The 25,189-nt window shown below is 41.2% G+C and overlaps 1 protein-coding gene across 2 annotated transcripts in view; it reads left to right on the plus strand.

The window, feature by feature from the left end:
* The first annotated feature begins 6,827 nt into the window (after positions 1–6,827).
* Positions 6,828–25,189, plus strand: part of kalrna (kalirin RhoGEF kinase a) — a 151,153-nt gene continuing 132,791 nt past the window's right edge. Inside the window, exon 1 of one of the 2 annotated variants that reach the window (XM_081598517.1) lies at positions 6,828–7,332. In XM_081598517.1, the coding sequence (XP_081454643.1) occupies positions 7,266–7,332 (67 nt within the window). In that variant the 5' untranslated portion in view covers positions 6,828–7,265. The remainder of the gene's footprint in view (positions 7,333–25,189) is intronic. The other variant, XM_008438392.3, reaches the window with a different exon arrangement.

A 25,189-nucleotide genomic window follows, 5' to 3' on the forward strand; every position in this document is an offset into this window, starting at 1 on the left:
TGCCGCGTCACTCACTCGGGGTTCTTGTTAGCTTCCCATCACTCCATCTGTTGTGAACAGAATCTGCTTGACTTTATGTTCTGTGATCAGCGGCTGGAAGAGCGGAGAAGCTGCCACACAGAAGGACGTGCAGTCACAACATGAGGTTTGTGCTGTCACGGCCATTTTACACTGACAGAGCGAACACAAACCCTGCTTCTCCACTCTGGAGCTTATCTGTAGCAGATATTTTTGAAAAGGACATGCTCCAGACTCAGTAATGTGGGAACAAAAATCCTTCAGTTCTTTGGACCCCAGTGTGAAGTCATAAAAGAATGAAAATAGGATTTCCTGACGCAGGTAGAGTACATTGTAATCTCTGTATTTTAACCTTAATATAGGAAAGAAGATGGAACTCGGTCGTATTAATGAGACATTCAGAAGAACGCGGAGAGCTTTTCAATCTACTGACTGATTAACATACTTTCTTCATGACTTGTAGGTTCACAATTGCGCCAGACTCTTTCCATTTCCAGATGATATACTGAACAGTGAGATGTTCAAACCCTGTGAAATCTTCTTACAGCCTCGGTCTGTTTTAAATTTCTCCACAGCTCCTCCCTGACCTGTCTGCTGTGTTCCTGGGACGTCATGATGCTGTTTTGTCCCCAATGTTCTCTGAACCTCCGATGCGTCACAGAGCAGCTGGATTTGTACTGACATTAGATCACACACAGCTGGACTCTGTTTAGTCATGACCAGTTACCAGGAGACTTCTGAAGAAAACTGATTGCACTCAGAGAAGTGGGGGCCGAATGCTTTACTTTTCAGTTTTTTATTTTAAAAAAAACATTTTTTTGAGTCGTGTATAATTTTCCTTCTACTTCAGAATCGCATAACACTTTGTGATGGCCTTTCACATGAAATTCTAATGGAATATATTTGTGGTTATAATGTGACAAAATATGGTAAAGTTCAAGGGTATGGATACTTTTGCAAGCCGTTCCACACATGGCTCACATGGAAGACCTACATTTATCACAATTCTGCCCAATTATGAATTATTCTGTTATTTTGTGTACTAAATATCTATATTTATATATGAATAATTTAAATTCACAAACTGCAAAATTCAGAATTTGCTTGACGTGATTGGCGAAAAGCATCCGGACTTTCTTGTTTATGGTCTGCAATATGGTACTGACACTGCAGACGGCAAGAAAACCTGCTATTAGCTGCTCCGGATTTATATTATACAAACATATTCACATAGATTAAATAATCATGCTTTGTTTTTTGTTTTCAAAGAAAGATCATAAATTAAATGAGGCTGAAGATTGGGAGTGTTATATTAAAATAAATAAATAAATAAATAAATAAATAAATAAATAAATAAATAAAATGAAGGAGAGCAGACTGGGCATCCTAAAGGGAAGAGGAGCACATTTCCAGGACAGCACTGTTTAGGATGGGTGCACAGCTCAGCCTCTTTTGATACAAAACATGAGATAATACAGAGACTGTGTGTGCCTGAGGGATGTAACTACATGTGCAACACTCAGCAAGGAGACATGAGCTGTAGACTGCAGACATAATTAGATAATAAGTCACCAATAGAAGCCCGACTGAAGCAGCAGGCAGAGGGGCTGCACCCAGGAACAGATGAATCATAACCTTCATAGACACTAACCGCGTCATCTAAAGAAGGTCTTTGGAAATATTCTAGACTGACTGACCCTCATGTCTTCGGGGAGCAGCGACTTACTGACACCCAGTGGGCCAGTTGGAGTCAGCAACCATCTCAATGGATCTGCAGCGCCCCCTAACGTGAGATAGAACAAATGATGCATCCTAGAGATCTGAAATTCGGCCCATTGCCCTTTGGGAACACCTCCTCAGGTTGAACTGGAGAGCATGTGAGATGATAAGAAAGATTTATTCTGAAGTTGTGTCTAGCGGTCGTAGTGCATTGAAAAACATAGTAGTACCCTCACAAGATTGATCTGATCTCACTTTTTTTTGGGGGGGGGGGGGTTACATTTAAACATTTTAACTCATCAAGCTACTAATTTGGATGTCAGACAAAAATCCATCTATCCATCATCTTACACACTTATCCCTAGTGAGGTCTCGAGGGGTGATGCTGCCTATCTCCAGGGGTCAATGCGCAAAAGGCGGGGTCACCCCTGGACAGGTCGCCCATCTGTCACAGTTCAGACAAAAATAAATACAAAAGTAAAACACAAACATCAACTTTCAAACGATATTTTCATTTATTAGGAGAATGAAGCTAGGCAAACCCACCCAGCCCTACGTGGAAGTATAAAAGTCCACTTTTTTTTTCTCGTTTTGGTTCAGTTTCACTAGGTTCACCCAGGTCTTATTGCTGCCTCATCTGTAGAACCAAGAAATCACTTGCTGTCAACAAAATCCATCTGAGAAGACAAGACAGACTGCTAGACCTCAAAGCAACGCATCATAACCCACTGAAATTATGAGAAACAATGCTTTGCATTTACTGAAGAACGTCTAGATGAGCCTAAAGTGAAACTTTTTGTGTGTTTCATTTCCTCTTATGTAAAATTATCAGAACACTTCAGAAAAAGTCATAGTGGTAGTGTGATGATCTAAGGATGCTTTTGTCTTTCAGGAGCTGGACAACAAGACTGAAATGAATTCTGCTCTCTAGCAGAAAATTCAGGAGGAGGATGCCCAGCCAATATTCATAACTCTAAACTCAAGTTTACTTGGGCTATGTAACAATAAAATAATCCAAAAAACACACAAATGGGTCCACCTCTGCATGGCTCATGAAGGTTTTAGAGAAGCCTAGTCAAAGTTTAGTCTTAAATCTTGTTGAGATGCTGTGCTGTGACCTTAAATAGGCCGAAAAACTCGCTAGTAAGGTTGAATAACAATAATTCTGCAAATAAGAAAAGTTTAAAATTCCTCCTCAGTGGTGTAAAACACTCATTACCCTTGATGATAGTTGTCACCAAGCAAGGGCGACACAACCAATAATTACCTCACTGCTTTCTTTGGGAGCTGCATGTTAATGATGGCAAACATTTCATTTGGCTAAAATGATTAAGTGGCAAAATTAACCAGATAGGTTTATTTTTCATTCTTCTTTGATTTCCAGTCTTATTAAAGCAGAAAGTTCTTGATGGTAACAAACTCTTTGGACATAGAATTACATGGTTTGGTTCAGAAAATGCAATTCCCAATTGGTGCTCACATGTTTCACGTTCAAGTGGTAAACTCCACAGAACATAGAATAAGTTGGGGACACATGTATTTTATATGTAAGTGTACTTAATATGAATTTCATTTTTTTAAATAAACTGACACAAACCTGCTTTGCAAATTACAGAGCTTTAGAATTTTAAGGTGAGTATGAGTAAACCTTACTGAGTAAACTGGTTGCTGAACCATGATGAGAGACAGAGAAAGTTTGGCCTTCTGAGGGCTATAAGGCTCACTAAACATACCCAGCTACTATGAACTATATTGTCCACTAGGTGGCAGCACCACACAGTCAGAGCGCTGTTGTTATAGGAGGAAAATGCTAATTTCCACGACGAAGACGCCTCTCTCTGTTTTTGTACTGACGTTGATAAGGTTGAATATACAAATGAACTCACTTTATCCACACACAGCTAACCTGAGGGTGGAGGTGATTAAATGGATTCAGACTTGGCTACAGTTACATGATGCATCATTTACATCAGAGAGTCAGAGAGGTTACAGAAACGTACCAGTCCTCCTCATCCCCCTTTTTAGTTTAGTTTTTTTATTTTCAATGACATCATATGATGCAAAACTCATGCCAGTTTAAATTATGGTTGGAATAGGTCATCGTCCTGCAGCAGTGTGTGACCACCAGCGTGACGAGGAGGTGCCAAACGGTTCTGCATGGTTATGTATGGTTCGCCCATGCACTACTGTGGAATTGTTAATCTGCAAATATACCTCGTTGGTTCACAGTTTGGGGATCCAGTCCAACAAGAGATAGTAGCAGAAAATGATATTTGGTCATGGCAGAGAGGATTTGGCTAATGTTCCACAGGCAAACCCACACATTCAACTCTGCTGCTAAAAACACATTTTTCTTACAAATGTAGCACAATTTAACAGAGAAATGGGCTTCCCAACAAAATGCTTTTTTTTCTTTTCTTTTTTTTTGCTAAAAAGCATTGTTGCAAAAAAAAAAAGTATAATAAATGGTAAAATGGTAAATGGCTTGTACTTGTAGCACTTCACACTATATTCAGTCACTCACACGCTCGGTGGATAGTAGCAGCAGGGGCAGTCTGAGAGAAGGAAGGCTGCCATGCAGCGGCAGCACCAGCAGCAGCAGGCGGGTGAAATGTCTTGCCCAAGAACACAACAACAGAGTTAGACAGAGGGGGAAGTGAAGCGATTGCGAAATGAATTCCTACCACTCTCGCCACCAACCAAAACCGAAACATAAGCCAAACACAAACTTATTTATTTCTAACTGCACCAAAATAACATGAAGATTAAGTCGGGAGAAGATCAAATTGAAATAATATTTTCTCCCAAACCATGTTTACTATGCATGCAATGCATGGAATAATGACATAAGATGCAGAGGAACATTGGAAACAGGGAGCATATTTTGTGTGGGAGAATCTGATGGGAACACAGGTTAATCCTTCAATTTTTCAAAGAAATTATTGTATCTGTCATACAGCGTATCAGTAGACTTTCCTAATATCTTTTTATAAAATATTGTGAAACTTTTAAAGCATCACTTTTTTAAAAATTGCCAGACTGTTGCAGAGCAGCAGATTCACTGTTCTTTTCTTGTGGTACCATTTGAATAATGACCAGTTTCTTTAGCTAACATTTGGGTTTAAAATTTTCTTCTATAAAATATTCTTTTTTGGCTCCAGTGGCCTTTGCTTGATAGTGAATCGACAGGAAGGTGGATTGTGAGAGAGGGTTAAGACATGCGGTAAAGGTCAGCTGGCCGGGACTCGAAGCGGTCACAGTCGTGTCGAGGACCGAGGCCAGATGAGTGGCCACTGCTACGCCCCTAGAAAATACTTTTTTTTTTGGTTGGTTACCAATAATTTTATCTGTAGAGATGACTGACTTCAATCTGAAAGAATTACTCTAACCAGTTACTTTTTCCACGTTTTTTTTAATTTTTAATATTTGAATACCAGGATCCAACTCGTTGGATCTTTTGAGGTTCAGACCCAAAGAGTAAATAGATGAAGCTTCTTATGTGTCAAGCTAATGAATGAACCAGTTTTAGGGTACTTTCTTTGGTTTCTGATCTAAACATAATGGCTTCTTTGATCGCGTATTTAATGTGCAGCACTTTAGTCTGAGCTTCTGCTAACTTCATCTCAACACAAGCTAGCTGCCTGGATTTTGAAAATCCCTTGTTCCCGTAATGCAGAGGTTCCCAAACTGTGGGGCGCGCCCCCTAGGGGGGGGCGCCGTACCATTGCAGGGGGGGCGCGGGAAGCGTCTGGATGAAAAAAAAAAAAACCCTGTAAGCTGTATGTGTTGGGTTTTTACCTTAGAATGGCCAACTCTGTTATTCCTATGTCAATTTGATACAGTAGGGGCTTCCCCACTTCCCATATCTGTCTCCTCTGTCACTTTTATCAGCGGTTAAAACTGTTTAATCTATTGTTAACATGTCGTAACCTGTTATTCCGAGCCGCCTTTAAACGCAACATGAGCGCTACGACGCTCGCGCTGGGTTTACACCTGTGCGGCAGCGACGGAGACCTGCTGCTGCTGTGCGGAGCTACGCAGGTTTGTTAGAATCATGGCAGCAAAACGCAAAGAACTTTTCACAGTTTTTCCCCCAAACTAACAGACTGTTGAGTAAAGCTGTTGGATGCAGGCAGTGGCGCAAAAAGTGGGTATGCAGGGTATGCAACGCATAGGGGCGCAGCACCAGAGGGGGCGCCAAAACCCCGTCTGGAGGGGGCGGCGCGCCGATGATTGTTTTCCCATACACTTCGGCGCGCCTTACGCTCCTTCACCTCGCGCACATAACGAGGTAAATGTAGCGAATTTTACCCTTCACGTATCGTCGCCTCGGGGGGCCTGACATGTAAAAGGGGTAAAACTCCTTTTACATGTCAGGGGGGGGGGGTTACATGTAAAAGTAAGGAAAAAAAAACTCACAATGAAAGTAGCGTTTGTGTTTTTATTTTTTAAATCATGTTTATGTGGCTCATGAGTACTTTGCGCTTTACAGTTTTGGCCTATGTGGCAAATTTTGCAAACCTCTGGTAGAAGCTAATTCTGACTTGTTCCCTGGTCATGTTTTGTCACAGGGATGGAATAAAAAGGTTTGAATTACCTGACTAAATGCATCTCTTACAGGTGTGTCATACTGCATACTTTGGTATTGTCGATACTAATACTATTATTTAAGTTCATGATAGTTGATGATAGCCTATAGGCTATCATCAAATTTCTGTCATGATAGGTTCATTAAATTTGAACACATACATTTTGACAATGTATGTGTCTACAAAATATTTTGATAACATATGAACAAGATTTCTGTGCATTTTTCCTAAATAAAGTGCAAAAGATGATCAAAATATCATTTGAGAGCGAATCTAAATAATCTTTTTTGAAGTAGAGTTGAGAAACTACAATACATAAGTGAACAAATGTTCAATCTGAAACTAAAGTCTCAATCCAACCAGGATCGATCCCACACTAATACCAACTTGGTATTAATATTATAATTTTATTTTATTTTATTTTATTTTTTTACCTCTGGCCGCTGTTTGTCCGGGAGAGCTGGAGTCCTAATTCAAGTCACAAACGGAGGAGCATCAGTTAATACAACCCGCCATCATGCGCCAGTTTAGCAGTGGTTAATGGTTACTCATATTTATTGTTGGTAGACAGATGCTGTAGTGTTAGTCAGATATTAAAACCTTTGTTAAACAGCTCAGATGATGCGTTGCCAATAAAGGTCAATGAATTGAAAAGGGAGCGACAGAAGAGAGTGAGCAGGATGGGAGGGGAGGTACGGGAGGAGGGAGGGGAGGCACAGAGACCCTGGCGGACAGCAGAGGGAGGTTGGACCGGGAACAATAGAGAGGAACGAAGCCAGCCTTGAAACAGCAAACAAACCGAGAGGGCGACGGAAAGAAAGGAGCCCAGAGGGGCTGATGGAGGGAGAGGTGCACACGGAGGACATGTGAAGAACACAGACGTCGGGGCTTCGCTTTCTCTCTTTATTATCGGCGGATTGGATTAAACCGGATTCCGGCATGAACCCCGCAGAAGCGGCCGAGGAGGCGCCCAGCGACCCCGACACCGATGCCTTCTACAAAACAGGTAAGGAGAACGGCTGCGGATCATCTGGTACAACAAAAGCATCAGAATCGGGCTGGTTTTCACCAGAAGCTCCTGGAGGGGGCGGCCGGAGCCGGAGCCGGAGCCGGAGCAGAGGCAGGGGCAGGGGGGATGCAGAGGGGAGAGCGGAGAGCCGCTCCGGGCACCGGTGGAGGAGATCAGCCCTCCCCACAAGAACGCTCTATCCTGATTCACAACGTTTACACACATGTAAACCCGGAGGTGTGTGTTTGGTTCTGTGTTGGTGAGAGCTGATGCTGCCGATGGTCTCTGCAGGAGGAGCTGGAGTCATGGAGGAGTGACATCAGAGAAGCAGCTGAAAATGTCAGGAAATACTGTCCAGCATGCAGCTTCAATCCTCTCTCTCTCTCTGTGTGTGTGTGTGTGTGTATGAAAGAGAGATAGAGGGGTGTGTGTGTTTATATCCTGTTCTTTCAGAACCCCCGCCCCCCCAACCAAAAAAAAAAAACACACACATGATGTCTGATTTAAAGGATCTGAAATCAGACTGTCCCAGAGAGGAGGAGGAGGAGGAAGAGGGTGTGTGATGATGGAGACAGTGAGATGAATCCTCTCTGGTCCTGATAAGTTGGGTCGTCAGTAGGTTCCCCCTCCTCCCCGCTGCTTTTTGTGTCCTAAGGTGTAATAAAGGAGCGAAGCTGAGGGGGTTGAGTTGTGGTCCTGCAGGAGAAGCTGCTTCCACATGATGCCTTGTGGCTCCTCAGCAGCCGCTGACTCGGATAAATCATTTAGCAGAGAATCCATTTCATTGATTGCGTCCGTCCGTCCGTCAGAAAGCAGATTCTCAAGAGTTCTCTCTCTCCCACCTGCTTCCACAAAAAGCTGCTCGTTGTCACCTGAGATTCTGATGGAAGTGATTAATGGTGAGGCGACAAAGTTGTACATGACTAATTTCGGTGAAACAGGCCGAGTGGTGGTGTCGTCGGTGAGTTCAGGTGATCGGATTATGCATAGCTGTGAGGGAGAGGCGACACACCCCGAACCTGGTGAGCAGAGAGAGGCGTTCTGGGAGCAGCTGACTGTGTGAAGACAACAGAGACGTAAGCCTGCGTCTCTCGTCTCGTTCCTTCATGGCTGTTGACTGTCAGCTGACCCGCTTCATGCGGACGGATAATGAAATCTGCTGGTTGACTCACACGTTGAAACAAGTAGGCTGAGAAAATTGAGGCGTGGAGATCCCTCTGAAATGTCTCCAGTGCCAAGATCCAGGTGTCCTTTATGCCCCGCCGTCAGCTGACAGGTCTTGAAATAAAAATGGGAGCTTTTATGGGTGGAAATGGGGTGATATGTTTATCCGCCAGCATTACATACATCTGCTATCTGGAAGCGAAAAGGACTTAGCGATTTAAAGCAAAGCAAAGACAGAAGCAGCAGCCCAGTCTGAAGGCGCAAACAGAGCAGAACCACCAGATGATCCTCCTGTAACGAGCTAATCCTTGAAATGCATTAATCAGCAGAATCTGATGCAGGGAGAAGCATGCTGAGGATGGCACACAAAGGATTTTTCTGAAGTTAAAGCACTAAAGACTTTTGGACAGTCTGCATGAGAAGCATGACACAGAAATCGGCTAGAAATAGAACAAACTACTAGCACATCTTATCGAGGTGCCATTGAATCAATTTTAAGTTTTGTTGGGTTTTTTTCAAAAGTCCTCCTTTTTTTTTTTTTTCTTTGCTTAGTTCCACTTTTTCCATTCTAACCCTATTTATGATCCCAAAAAGTGTGTAGTTATTCACATAACAGTCTATTCATTGTGTGTAAAACATAGAAACTCACACATTTCACATTTGAAAAGAAGAAAGTCTTCCTCTCAAAACACAAAAATGCTTTTTTTAATGTTTTGTTGGGATGACGGCGATGGTGGTAGGTGTTGGTCCCACCGGTTCGATTCCCTCTTTTTGGGCAGGACACTTCACTCAACCCCGCCTGCTCATGGTTGTCAGAGCAGTAGTAGTTACCATCAGTGTGTAAATGGGTGAATAACTGAATGCAGTGTGAAGTGCTTTGGGGTCATCTGGACTAGATCAAGTGGTGTACAAGTACAAATGGCCACTTACCATTTATAAGCACCTGAATGCTGCTGGGGCTGCACAGTGGCGCAGTTGGTAGAGCTGTTGCCTTGCAGCAAGAAGGTGCTGGGTTTGATTCCCGGCCCCGGTCTTTCTGCATGGAGTTTGCATGTTCTCCCTGTGCATGCGTGGGCTTTCTCCGGGTACTCCGGCTTCCTCCCACAGTCCAAAAACATGACTCCAAATTGCCCCTAGGTGTGAGTGTGTGTGTGTATGGTTGTTTGTCCTGTGTGTCTCTGTGTTGCCCTGCGACAGACTGGCGACCTGTCCAGCGTGACCCTGCCTCTCGCCCAAAAACGTTAACTGGAGATGGGCACCAGCAACCCTCCCGACCCCACTGAGGGACAAGTGTGAAAGAAAATGGATGGATGGATGAATGCTGCTGCTACTGCTGTTCCCTCTTTAATAACAGTAGCTTGTGTTTTTGCTCTCCCATTTGTCTGTTGACTTTGTAATGCGTCTTTTCATTTCATGTACCTTATTATCCATTTTAAGCAGCAAACTAAAATGAGATATTACAAGTGTTTGCTAAATATTAGTTACCTTTGAGTTGGTTCAGCCAAACTCATCTTGTGCGTCACTTTTTGTTTATTATTGGGAAATAAAAAGTCCCTCCACTGCGTCTGTCCGTTCAGGATAAAACCACGAGGCGGTAAAGCGAATGAATCTGAACCTCAGTTAGATCTTAATAGTGCTTTAATGGAGCAACTCTCTCACTCATGTAAATCAGCTGAAAGTACAAGAAAACACAGCACAGCATCGCACTGCTCAGGTGATGTCTGTTGGTCTGTCTGTTGTACGGTTCCGGAACCGTACTGTAAACTCAAACTCATAAATTAGACGGTAAATTAGACGGTGTAAAAACTCAAGTCCTGAATCACAGTATGTGTGTGTGTGTGTGTGAGACTAGTCAGAAAGTATCTTGCATTGACATTTTGCAGAAAATAAAACCTGAATTCAGAAAATTCATACCGTCATCGGCAGCTTAACCAGCGTTACAGAGAAACGGTGACCAGTGAAAAACGGGCTCCGTGTCCAAAGGAAGGTCGTGTTGGTATTTAGTGAAACTGCTGAACAAATAACAGCAGGAAAACGCCTTGACTGCAATCTGAAAACCCAGCCTTTTCCCAGGAAGCGCTCGGTCTCATGCTAATCAGTCGCATGTAAATAGTGTTCCAAATAATCAGGAGGAAACAGGAAGTGACATCAATGCGGGGATAAGTCTATGCGAGCAATCAGAGAGTATTAATCAGAGCAGCTGTCTGTCAGGAGCTGCTGCCGTTTTTTGTTACGCTCCCAGGAAACTGAATTCTCATTCTGTGAACAAAACGGCAGAAATCAGTAGAGCTGTTGTGGTGTTTGTTGGGAGCAGGCGGGCATGCTGGGAGATTCAGACTACTTTCTTCAGCTAGTGGCGTTATAGCTGCGGCGCTAAACGAGTCAGGGTCCTGCTGACTGCTGTCAACCTCCTCTCTGCAGGATCCAGCAGGAGAAACCGCCATCGCCGTTTCCCGCCTCGCTCAGTCTGTGCACCATGTGTGTTCCTTTTATTCCAACAGTAAATGGTGAATTGACACTAGCTGTGCGTACAAGTGGGTAATTAGGCATCATTTTCTCGACTAATCTGCAGAAAGTCATGAGTAACGTCTGTTGCCATGGGGATGTTTAGTGGAGACAAATGGTCCAGCAGCTATTCAGTCAGTTTTACTCCACTGAGAGTCGAAGATATCATCTTGATGCATGCAGAGACAGAGGACTGGGCCGAAAGTTTCTCAACGCAAACTGAGCGTCTTGTCGACTGTAACCTGAATACATACCATGCAGGCGGCTTTTTAAATACTTTTTTTTTTTTTAAACTTGAACAAACTTCTGTGGTTAAAATGCAGACTTGATTACACAGCTGTACAAAGTACAGACTGTGTTCAGACCTGGTAATTAAAAGAAAATGTCATTACTTCCACTGACTGCAGGCGGCTGAGGATGGCAAGCTGGTGAAGATGGTTTGGAGGGACAGAAAATTACAGCTGCTTCAGAAAATTGCTCTGTTGCCTTACAGGAGGCTTAACGGGTGGTGTGGGTTTCTTATGCAATGCAAGCTATTATTCTGTTGCTCGGTTATAGTTACTTACTCAGGTCCAAAACAACCAGGTTTAGGAAAACATCTGATTTGGTTGGTCTTTCCAAACAACCTCACTTCTCAGTAAAGCCTTGATAAAGATAATCATCACAAAGATAAGATGACTATCAGGGCCTTTTAACTGACCTGTGTGTGGCTTCTCTTTATTGGAACTGATCACTAACGGGGGGGCAGCAGCTAGTAAATGGCAGTGTATGTCGAATGGGTATTTTTCTCAGTGAACAAACTGAAGTCAAATTAAAATTTGAATGTTTAGATATGAGCTTGGTTCAGTGTCACAGTTATAATTCTTAAAAAATAAAATAAAATTAAGGCTCTACATAGAAACATGTTTTAAAGAGTAACTCTACTTGAAATTCCCCATGGATATTGATTTATTGTAGAGTCTCTCATCACAAGTTATGCATTATTTAAGTCATAACTTCTTAAGTTGCTTTATTTTTAAACTTTTTTTTGGTTTTTCATGTCCTGGATGGATGGCAACAGACAAGTAGATAGAAATAATGAACTTAAACGTAATGTTCATAGCGTCAGGGTTTTAATATAAAAATATTCAGATTTTATTTCATGACTTCAAAGGCTGTACATTGAAGATGGCAAGGAATAAAGGCATAAAAACATATTTTCAGCATGTGGAGGCATTGACTTGTAGCATCTTTACAGCATAGTTATACACCAACATTGTGAAGCTGACTGAAAAAGAAAAAACAGCTCAATCTGATCCTGAATGGCCTGTTCTGCCAAAATCCTCTGTTCTGCAAGCTTCTTCCCTTCTAACAGCGGTTTATGATTAGCTTTCTCATTAGAAAACCTTCACAGCACGAAAAAAAGTTAGCTAAGCTAAGAAAATTATAATCAGTTGTTATTTCGGGCCAATTTAGTTACGTCAAGAAGTTCCTCTCGTCGTTATTTTCTTTCATTCTTGCCTGCCAAATGGTAAAGTCAGGGGATCCAGTGAGTGTTGTAAAATGATTGAATCAAGTCTACGCAGCACATGAATTATCGCCCTCCCATCACTCCACTGCCACATTCAAGATGGTGGCGACATAATGTAAGACTCAATGTTCAATTAGACGTCTGCGTATTCGTGTACATGGCTTATCGCACTTACTCATACATTGTTGAGTAAGCATTTGCTGCTGGATCCAAATCCCAGCTTGGAGTCTTTTTCTGCATGGCGTTTGCACGTTCCCCCCTGTCAGGTACCTCAGGGTTGGACTAATTGGTCTGTCTAATAGGTGTTAGTGTGTTGGACTGGTGACCTGTACAGGGAGTGACCTGCTTCTCTCCAACGACTGCTGGAAATAATCACCAGCTCCATCATGACCCTGCAAAGATAAGCATGTATAGACGATGGATGGACAGCTGTAAGGTTTGATTGTTTTGATTTTGGCTTATTCTGAGTTTCCTTTCTAGGGATTATAACACATTGAAACTCATTTTGTAAACTGGAATTCAGAGGTTGAGATGTCACAGAAAAGAAGACCATCAAAGAACATGAGGCTTGTTGTTCAGTTTTTATTTATTGTGCTTTAAAGCAATAAAAGAACAGGAAGAGACCAGAGCCTTGACCAGAGCCTTGATCACAGCCTTGACCAGAGCCTTGACCAGAGCCTTGTCCTGATCAGCATCTCCCCTGCAGCCTCTCCGGCTCATCAGGAGAACCACGGAGCTGCTGACATGAGCTGGGCTTCCCTGGTATTTAAGGAGCAAGTACTGCTCCTTTAAATGAAACATCAGGCCTGAGTCATGCTGAAGAAACTTGGAGGGAGGAGCTCTGCATCTAATATAGAAGGGTGTGTGTAGGCGTCTGTGTGTGTGTGTGTGTTATAAAAAACAATAGGTTGCTGATGCTGCAGAGGGAGGCAGGGATTCCCTCTTTCCTTCCTTCCCCCTCTTTGTCTCTCACTCTGACTGAAGGCCAGATGGGTGTGAAGAATACGCCCGTCACACTCACACACGTGTGCATGCGTGTGTGTGCAGGTGTGCGTGTGTGTGTGTGTGCTAGCAGCAGAAAGAGGGAGAGAGAAGCATCTTAAGTGGATTAGGTCTCATTACCCACCAGGGGACAGACAAGAGCAACAGCTAGAGATGGAGAGAGTGTTAAATAGATAAATATAAAGGATTTCCTCTCCTCCTGTTTTGTGTCCTTTCTCTCTCTCTCTCTCTCTCTCTCTCTCTCTCTCTCTCTCTGTCTCTCTCTCTCTCTCTTTCTCTGTCAAAGTGATCAAGTCTTCAAGCAGCTCGGTGGTGTTTTACAGTGTGTGTTAGTTCATGCACGTTTATTTCAGTTTAATCAATTCCAGACATTAGAGATGTTTGTGTGTGTGTGTGTGTGTTTGTGTGTGTGTGTGATACCAGCTGATTGGTGTGAGGTAATAAGCTTTGATGTTATTAATGACTATGTGCATGTGTTGGAAGTTTGTCAGAGTGTCTGCTTCAGTGAGGAGAGAGCAGGAAGCTTTTAGTCAGCCTGACAGCAGCACTGACTGGCCACAGATTACACACATCAGTTTTCAGTCCAGCAGCCGCTGGAAATATGAGAAATACACAATCGTTTTGAAGACAAAAACGATTGACTTCGAAACGACGAGAGAACTCTCATTCTCTCGTCTCATTCTTTATCAAGCGTTATTCTTTATAAACTCACAAATCCTGGATGTATGGAGTCAGGTGGTATTCTCTGTTGGCAATGCAGCCAACAGAATTGAATCATGACATTGTGTCATGAATAAAGTTTATTTACTATCCATTAATATGAAGATTAATATATAAAACTTAAATAGAGAAATGGCCGGGTGTCATCAATGTCAAAATGAAAAGAAATCCTGTAAATTTAGGTAACATTTCCAAGTTGGAAGTATGTAGAAGGACAACAGGACTGAGCTCAAAGGAGTGAGGATGAGAAATGAAGCTGTAAGATGTTCAGTTAGGGGAGATGAGGCGAACAGAGCTGCTGCATAGGGGAACTTTAAGGTGTTTTTTTTTTTTTTGGAGGACTTTAGAATGAATGGTGTTGAAGCAAAAATCAGATTTGCTCAAATCAGTTCTGAATTGACATAAGAGTTTAGAGGAAACAACAACCCATTTCCTAGTTTCAGCAAGGTACCAAAAAACCCCCAAAACTGGTTAAAAATGTTTCAGGAACATGTTGGGAGTGTAGAAATAGATGCAGTAACCTTCTATCTATCAAGGTCGAACTCCAAGGAGCAGCTGGATGGGGTGCAGACTTGAAGCATAAGAATTTGTGATGACATGAATCACGGTACCAACTATTTCTTTGATGAGGAGGAGCGTGATCTTGGAGAGAAGAGGCAAGGCATTTAAAACTGAAGAAGGAACAGAGCAAACCAGACTTCTTGAAGAATCTGAGATCCTTCAACATCTGCAGCAGGAGGTTGCAGACCTTCTATCGGTCTGTTGCTGAGAGCGTCATCTCTTCTGCCGTCATCTGTTGGGGCAGCAGCATCAGAACCAGGGACATAAATAAGCTCAACAGCCTGATAAAGAAGGCTGGTTCTGTTCTGGTTTTGTTCTGGGGACGACTGTGGACCCTCTGTAGATGATGATGCAAAGAAAGATTCTTTATTGGCTCAAGAAAATTATAGACAACCCTGATCGTCCTCTTCGTGAGACTCTTGAAGAGAAACAGAGCATCTTCAGTCAGAGGTTTCTTCAAAATCTCTGTAACACAGACTGCTACAGGATATCTTTCCTGCCAACAGTCGTCACCATCTGCAATAATTCTTTGAGGAATTTGAACTGAATGAATTACAACAACTTTGAATTTTCCTCTGATATCAAACAAATATTTTTGAATGTAAATTTGAAGCTCAGTTTAGCAGCTAAAGAACTCTACTGGAGAAAAGACGGCGATATCACATTTTCTTTCTTGCTTTAGAGATGAGAATAAAGAACATTTGTTACAACATGAAATCTTTTTGTCCAGATTTAAATGACTTTTGCCTGACATATTTCTGAGGGGTCCATAAAACCTTGCTGAGATCTTCTCGAGAACAGAGATGAGGCTACATGTTTGCTCTTGATGTTTGTCAGTGTACTTACAGCTGCTGGCTCATATTCCAGAATACTGACTGCAGCTGCTACAAAATATGAGAGGATATTAGAAATTTGGCAGTGAATACCAGCCAAGTAAAGAGAAAAAAAAGAAAGTGCACCCTCGTTCAGTTCAACAGTGTTTTATATTGGGACATATTAAAAATACTCTCGTCTTTAAGAATTTGTACAATTATTTTAAATAAAATGTAAAAATTCATTCAAAAAAATGAATCGATTCAAAATTTATGACAAAACTGGACAACTTCTGTTTGGAGGAAACCTGCATTGGAAAAAAGCAAGAGATGCTTATTAAATGTTGAATTTTGGCCAAAAAGGTTGATTTATGGTTAAGGTCGACTGATAGTGGATCAACCATCAAACAATCATCAATTCTACCCAATTAACTAATGTTGAAAAGATGTTATTTAATCAATGTTGTTTTGTGGTTGAATTCTAATTATCGAACAAATAATCCAGTGTTTTTCAGCCCTGGTCCTCCAGGCACACTGCCCTGCATGTTTTACGCATTTTCCTAACTCAGCACACGTGATTTCAAATGATGGCTGATTTACAGAGTTTTGCTGACTTGCAAAACTCTGTAATGGGCTGTAATGGTCTGAATGGGCTGCGTTGAAGCAGGGGACCGTCTGAAATGCAGGTCAGTGTGCGTCGAGGACCAGGGTCGGAAAAACTGGTAATCAATGTTGAATCGATGTATGCTGTTTGTCAAACCCCTTCCCCTCCTCTCCTCTTATTCGAACTCAGTGTTGGACTTCGATTTATTAAGTCTTAGATTATGTGTTTGTGTGTTTATTTAGGTCTAGATCTAGAGTTTTGAGGTTATGTAGATGATTATTTAAGGTGATACAATCATTGCAGTAGCCTTTTGGGACTTTTATTGGAAAAATCAATAAAAGCCCCAAATTAATCTGGCATTCTTGCTCATGTATGTAAACTTCTGGCTGCACACATGTGAATTTGATTGTCTGAGCAATCATCCTCAAAAATGAGTTGTGGTGTATATATCCGAACTCTGTCTTGGAAAGGGAAACCGAAATCATGATTCTGACAATCATGATGTCTTGTTAGTCACTCAAGCCAGTTCACTCTCTTGCAGTTACATACAGAACTGTGCAAACATTATGAATGTTTGCACAGTTCTGATGATTTGTAACTGGACATTAATAATAAGTAGTATACTTTAACTGACATTAGTTTGGTTTTCATGTTTGCTTTCTTAGCTCAACTCAAGCCATAGTTAAATGGATAAAATCGTCGTGTCACATTCCTATGGTCCACGCTTGACATATTTATTAGGGTCCTACTGGAAATCAGCAGTGTGCTTGGCTCTCAGCAATTATTCATCATTCTCGCAGGCAGGGTGTGAGTGTTTGCAGTGAAGAGGTGGCTCCCCTGTGGCTGGCTGAGCTGTCAGAGAGCCGATAATGATGCTGAGAGCCACTCAGAGCCACTCAGAGCCATTCAGAGCTGTACCGCCTTCATCTATGATTGATTCTTTTGTCTCGGTGTCTTTAAAGCAGGACAGTGTCTCAGTAACTTGATGTTATCACGCCTGCAGTTTGCTGTTGATGCCGCTAATTGATCAGCCGATTGGAAGATAATGACCAGTTAGATTACTGATTGATCCTGTATTTTGCATATGGGTCTTAACTGTGACCATGCTGCTTGTCTTTATTCCCTGTTTCTGTTTGAGTCAGAGAGGCTTGTGCTGTGCAGCGGTGTGAAGGATGCCTGGATGAGCTCTGTGCTAACGGTTCAATCTGAAAACGGCAGACTGTGCAGAGGTTGTGGCTCCTCAGCTATGACCTGCTGATGGCTTCAGTTGGATAATTTGCAAATTGAGTTTGGTCTGATTTACGCACTTCTCTTGCTAACATGTGAGTTGTCGGTAATTAGCCTCTTATTCTGTACTACACAGCAGTAAAACATTTTATTGCCTTCTCTTAGTAAACAAGGAAACCGCTTTGTGTTTATGTGCATGTCTGCCAAAAGCACAGAACATATGAGGTTTAAGAAAAAGCATGTGTTCTCAGCCAAATGCGATCACAACAGAAAGAAGCAGGAAGGGACTTGCTTGTTAGACTAGTTCAGATTTGGTTTTACTGGAGCAGCTAAAGACTATTAAACAGATGTGAAATCTCTAATGACGGGTCCTGTGACATATTTGTGGCTAGCTCCTAGAGTTTATGCTCCTTATAAAAACAAAACAAAATAAAACTATCACTATGTTAGTTTGTCATATGTTCATAATGATGAGCAGCTGCTAGCTTTAAAACCCTGAAATATCTGAGCAGCTCCAGCCTTTGCCTCATGTGTTGCATGAGTGTTGGTTGTACACGTAAAGTCTACAACCTTTGTTATGCATATTACCGTGACTCTGATGTAGGATGAATCTCAGCAGAATGCTTGTGGCCACAACATAATATATATATTATGTTTCTTTCATTTTAAACAGCAAAACAATTAAAGGATCATTTTTATTCTTAAGTGATTCTGCAATAGGGTTATGATTAGTTACATATATTTGTAATTAAAACTCTGTACAATAGAAGCCATGAGCATATGTGTCCTAAAGTTTGCACAAAAATAGTTTGATGAAATGTCATATGAGGGAGAACTTCTCCATTTCAATTTCATTATATTGCAATCAAAAGTGACTTCTTTGATGCAACACATGAGCCATTACTTAATATTGAAGAATGATGCAGTCTAATTATTCTTATTACTTTCAGAATTACTAAAATTCTTCATGTCTTTGGTCATTTTTACACCTGATAGTCGGTCAACTCGTTTTTTTGGGGGACCAAAAGTGTAACTTTTGTTCCATTTTCAGCTGCTGCGCTTCTGTTTCTCACTGCACTGAGCCAAACCAGCCAAACCCCTTGAGAAGCCTGTTCCCCTCCCTCCTCACCTGTGGGGGCGCTGCACCAGGAACTACTAAAGGGAACCACATGAAAACCTCTGAAGACACTGAATGCAACTTCTTTCTTCAGTTTTAGCGGTTGTAGAGTTTCTCTTTTGTCTTTGGCAAACGTACCAAACAAATCCTCTTCAACACGGTCAAATTAAATATTGTCATATGAAACAATAGATACATAAATGAAGTTTGACAAAGTTGACTTGGTTACATTGTACAAATTAACTAATTTTTTTTTAAAAGTAGGAGCTCCATTCTCTTTTTTTCAGTGTAGTGCTAGACATGCACACCTTTTTGGTTGTATTTACTGCAGTACATTTTTTGTTTTTGGAGTAATCTCTGGTCACATGCATTTGAACCACACTGCAATTTACTTCCACCAAACCAAGACCACGTTTTTTAGGCAGAGCAGAGTTTGCTTTTATGGTCCGCATTGGAGTTTGACTGCACATTCACACCTCCCCAAATAAACCGGACTATTTCGGCAATTATCAATTAATACAGATTAAATGGGGCTGGTGAGAATGCACCATTAGATTCAACAAGGTGTTGGGAACATTGCTGAGACATTTCAGTCCATAATGACATGGTAACACCACATGTTGCTGCAGATTTGTTGGCTGTACATCCATGATGTACGTCTCCCGTCCATCCACATCCAAGAGGTCGTCTGTAGGACTGTGGAGGCCGTTGGAGTGCAGGGAACTCTGTCATGTTTAAGAAACCAGCTGAAGATGATCTGAGCTTTTAGTCATAGATTCTTGCTGGAAATAGTAATCAATCAATCAATCAATCAATCAATCAATCAATCAATCAATCAATCAATCAATCAATCAATCAATCAATCAATCAATCAATCAATCAATCAATCAATCAATCAATCAATCAATCAATCAAAATTTATTTGTATAGCACATTTCAGCAGCAAGGCATTTCAAAGTGCTTTAAATAATTAAAATAAAAACAGCATGTGACATTGAATAAACAGCGAGGAAAAAAAACAGTGAGAAAGAGAAATAAAAAGAAATTAGAAAGTAAAAATAAAACATGTGACATTGAAAGAAATAAAAAAAAGATAAAAACATTATTCGCATGAGGACTTGCCCTTGGGTCTCCTCGAAAATAAGAGGCTCTACAAGCCTTTCCGTCTGTAGGACTTTAGTCAAACCGCCATTTGACAAGGACTCAAACCTTTAAAATTTCTTTACATGAAAAAAAAAAAAGGTAAAAACCTCAAAGACATCAAAACTTGCACTCTAACCCTAATTTAGCTATAAGCAACTCTAAACAGGTGGGTTTTAAGTTGATTTTTAAAGGCACCCAGTGTTTCAGCTGTTTTACAGTTTTCTGGAAGTTTGTTCCAAATTTGTGGTGCATAGAAGCTGAATGCTGCTTCTCTTCGTTTTGTTCTGGTTCTGGGGATGCAGAGCAGAACCAGAACCAGAAGATCTGAGGGGTCTAGACGGTTGGTACAGCAATAACAGATCTTTAATGTATTGTGGTGCTAAACCGTTAAGTGATTTATAAACTAAACAGTATTTTAAAGTCTATTCTTTGAGCAACAGGGAACCAGTGTAGGGACTTTAAAACTGGGGTTATGTTCTCTAGCTTCCTGGTTTTAGTCAGAACAGCAGCAGCATTCTGGATCAGCTGAAGCTGATTGATTGATTTGTTAGTCTGACCTGTGAAGATGCTGTTGCAATAATCAGAACAATGTCCACTCCAATGTGGGATTTAACCCTCCTGTTATGTTGCGGGTCAAATTGACCCATTTTAACCACAGAAGAACTGTCACTTTCATTTTAGGTTTCAGCATCCAGCATGCTGATTTGAGTGAGACATGTAATATAGTACTGCATGAGATTTTTCATGTGAGTTGTCAATCCTGGAACATTGGTAAATATGTGCATCTTCATATGGTGGGCTTTTATGAACATGTCCAAAAGATCTGTGGCAGTCTGGCATTTGTGGTGATGGTTGTGGAGTGTTATTTTCCTTTGGCATTGTGTTTTTAGACACCATGAAAACGGCATTTGGATACATAAATACGACTTTCAGATGTTATTGATCATTGCTTGTGAGACAAAAAGGGGAGATGTGAAGGAGTTTAAATAAGCAGCCTACCTTCCTGAAGCTGATTTGTTTCTTCTCATCTGCAGTTCTCATGTTAGCAGAAGTCAAGTCAAAATAACCTGAGGCTCGACTGACTCGGTCTGTTTTAATGACTGATCTGTTCTCAAACTCATCTTTCCAGCTTGTTGAGTGTTTATTTGTCCAACAGGCTGTTTTTCTAGTTTCTGACTGCTTGTTGCCCTCCATTTAGCTCAAGTTGAGCTTAAAGCTCTGAATCTCTCAGACATATGAAGATTTAGTGCGTGGTTTGGCTTGAGTCACTGCGTGCGTGTGTGTTTGTGTGTGTGTGTGTGTCTGCGTGTGGAAGAGTGTGTGTGTCAGGGGCAGTTGAAAAACACTCCAGTCCAACCACAAGTGGTTCTTTGCAAGAGACTAAGCCTACCGTAGTGTGTGCAGTCTGAACCTGAATTTCATTCATTTTCATAGCTGTGTTCATAGTTTCCTTGTAGACGGGATGTATCCTGCAGCTGGAACTCATTTTTTTCAGCCATCCTTTTACTCTGTCTTTCCTTCTTTCCTGTTGTTGGATTGTGTTCATTTCCTACATTTGCATCTTTTCTTTATTCTCTGGTTTGGCCTCCACCTTCTTCTGGCACCTGCTTAATGTGAATTACTTCGGAAAGAGCACTAATTAAACCTCATTCATCCTCTAAGGAGGCTGCACTACCCTAACACACACACATGCACGCACGCACGCACACACACACACACACACACACACACACACACACACACACACACGCACACACGCACGCACGCACGCACGCACACACACACACACACACACACACACACACACACACACACACACACACAGGAGGAACATTTGTGTCAGACTGTAATTGAGAGAACAGAACCTGGCTTACTGTGGAGTATTTATAGAACAGAGGGAATGAAGAGGAACCATTAATCTCTAATATTCCTCCCCTCAGGATACGAGTATCATCTGATCTTCTGGGCTTTACATCTGCTATCAGAGAGGAAAGCCTCGCTGTTCTGTGGCTTTTGATGCTCTTCCCGAATGCCTTAGGGAGTAAAAGACATTAGTTTGTCACCAGAAAGGCTTGTGTATAACACTCTGCTTGTTGGCTATACCTGGTGCTGCACTCAATGTTGCTAAAATGTATTTTATTTTGCCCTTAAATGATCAAAAGGGCAATCTAACCCCCCCCCCACTATTATTGGTTTGGCTAATATACTTTGGTATTGTAATGTTGCTCCTGTGACATATCACTTCAAGGGCAGAAAATCAGGAGTGTTTGAAAAAAAATCAGTGCAGGTAAAGATTGCAGAAAGAGGAGAGGAGACGCAGCAACAGCAGCGTCCCCTAGGGACGAAGATGCTGAACTAAAGTCGATACGGACCGAGCTGCGGTAGATGGCACCGATGGTATTCTGAAAAGGTCGAGCATGAAAGGAGGAAAATTTCAAAGACAACTTTTTTGAATAATCAGTTACATTTTATCTATCTAGCTATTGAGCTTTACTTTATATATATACCTGTGTATGAATTTGAATAATCATTTGGTAATTGCTTAAAAGGACACAAGATTAGTTGAGCACTTTGGCCTAAATATGTTGTCATTTTTCTATTAACTAATAACAAATGCTGTTTGTGATACGCCAAAACTCAATTACTTTAAAATATACATATCTTTTGTTATAGTTTTCACAAATGGAGGTTGCCATTTTTTCACCTGGTACGTTGATGATGCCTGGTTTCAGTTCTCTCTATTGAAACCAGGTATATAGCAAACTGGTAAGCTGCTAATAACGCTAACATGACAGCAAAGCTTATTTCAGACATAAATTTTATGTGTTGATAATGAGGTCCTGGCCGTTGGGTTTCATAGTAGCATTGAGCCTTCTGCTCCTGTTTGCAGTTTTATTTTTATTACAGCCAAGTTTAGATAATGAGACAGTGTGGCAACATCTAAAATTACACCAGTCAGACGCAATATGATAAACAACAACTCAAGTTAAGTTAGCTTTCATGTGTTTACTCTGTAGATTCCAGTACACAATGGACCATTTCATTATTAGGGGAGACAATAAACAAGGACATTTCTTAAGAATGATTTTTGGGGGGATCGGCAAAGTTACAGTGACATGTAATGTTAAGTGTGATTTAAAAAGTTTTTAATGTGTTCAACCTGAAGGACCAAACATGACCAGTAAGTGGTAATGATCAACAAACGTGTGTTTTTCTTATAAACTGTTGAGACCCATAGAAGTCAAACTAAGATTTAAATATTGTTTAGATATCGGTTTGGTTCAGAGCCACTGATCTGGTCTCTGCTACGCCTTTACAAAAATGTGAGGCTCCAAATAAAAAGTTTTTTTTGTTTGTTTTTTCCATGTCCAGGATGGCTGAGAACCAACAAGAAGATAGAAATAATGAATGTCTGGGAAGTATCATGACTTAATCTTAACGCTCGAAGCACCAGGGTTTTCCTAGAAAAATATTCAGATTTCACTGTATTTTGTGCGAGGAGAACAAAAAATGGTAGATTCACAAAAGCCACAACCTTGTTTAGCAGTTCCACAGACGAAACAGACGGGGAAATGTAATAGGAAATAAACAAAAATGAACAGACTGAAAAATATGACCCAAATAAAATATTGAGATATCTATGCAGCACTGTGAGAAAATAAATAACAATTTTGTGCGCACATGGACACTCAAAGTACCCAAAAATGTATTTAAGGGGGTAAAAAAAGTGGAGTTTGCTTGATATGACCCCTGTAAAAGAAAGCCTATCTTTTTTTTTCCTTCGTTGTTTTTTTTTTATTTTTTATTTTTTTTATTTGGCCAACTTATGTTGTTCTCTTTTTAAAACCTGTCCGTCTGAGATCACCTTGTTCAGAGACGAGGCTGTCTGAGCTGTCCCGCTTTGCCGTCGCAGGCGGCCCCACTCTGCTCTGCTCTGTCCGCTTCATGTCATGAAACAAGCAGAAATCAATCCTATAATATATGAAACCATACTGATTAGAAAACTTTCTTCTTCTTTTTTTTCTTTCTGGTGAACACGGCGGCGCCTCAGAGTACTCAGCTGTCACCATGCTCTTCACACACAGACATACACACATTCCAGGTCTGGCCACTCTGTCTGAGTTTTTCCTTTCCACAGACAGCTGGTGTCTGGAGGCTGAAAGCTGATCCAGAGAGACTGACGGTTTCATCTGATCGCTGAAACACGTGTTCCATGTTTGGACATTTGCATCCCGAACTTCTGTTCTCCTTTAAGGAAGGTTCCTCTCGCTTCCTTCTGACCTCTGACGTCTTCTTAATCAGGTTCCTGTGAGATTGTGTAACGAAAGAGATTAATATTCCAGGATCAGTGGGTGGCTTTCTGAAATTGCCAACAACTCCAAGAGTCCAGCAGGTTATTATCTTTAATTGAAGATAATAACCTGCTGGACTCTTGGAGTCTTTCAGCAACATACTGCTGAAAGACCAGCAGTATGTTGGTATTAATAAATGGAATTCATGAATTCAACTCACCGACTCTTCTGTAACCTCACACATCAAGAACTCAGCATGGAGAACGGTTAATTCTCAACACAGGTCATCACAGACTGATTTTTTTAAAATAATTTTTTATCTTATTCATTAATCTCGGTGACATTAATTTCTAAATGAAATTAAACCTCCACTTTCATCTGAAACAAGAACTGTGGACCACTGAGCGACAGCTCCATTGTTGGGAATTTCCCTCAAAACCCCCGAAAGGCTTTTCCTTCACTATCCCTCTTAAGGCTGCAGTTTTCTTCTTACTAAAACATTTTTTCTATCACGCTTTCTCCTTCCTCTCGACTTTCATTCAATATGCTAGAATAAAGCACTCTGTGAACAGCAGTGGTCTTTTATGGACCAGTCTCCTCATGCATGGTTTATGCTGGAAAAAATATAATATAAATGACATTTTTCTAAAGAAATTCTTGCGGTTTAAATGTACATAAAATCACAGGAACTACTGTGATATTTTTGAGTTCTGTGTTGTTTCAGCAGGACAGAAATCTCCTCTTGTCCTGGCTTCTTTTGGACAAGAAATCCTCCTGTGTTTTATTAATATGAAGATAATAAGATGCTTATTGCCATTTCAAATAATGTTTGTTATAGCCTATTTAAAACAATGAACCCGTCTTTTCCAACTATCAGCATAAACGATAACTGCACCTGAACTATCCTTCAGTCCTTTATAAACAATTGTCAAGTAGCATGCTTTAGTTTTATGGAGCCACTTGTGTGTTTAAAGTGTAAAAAATAAACCTTCAGTGTCAAAATAATTCCCGTTGGAGACATGCCTTCCTGTTAGCATGGATGAAAAAGACGCTGTTGTTTTTATGTGACTGCTCTGTCTTAAAGCCACATTTTGTCGTGACAGATGGCCGCTCACACTGAGCCGGGTTTGGAGATTGCTGCACAGTCAGTCGGTGGAGCCCTGTTACCTGTTGGCGGTAGAAGCTGAATTTTCCTAC

Source organism: Poecilia reticulata, chromosome 2 (assembly GCF_904066995.2).
Source record: "Poecilia reticulata chromosome 2, P_reticulata-male-v2, whole genome shotgun sequence".
NCBI lineage: Eukaryota > Metazoa > Chordata > Actinopteri > Cyprinodontiformes > Poeciliidae > Poecilia > Poecilia reticulata.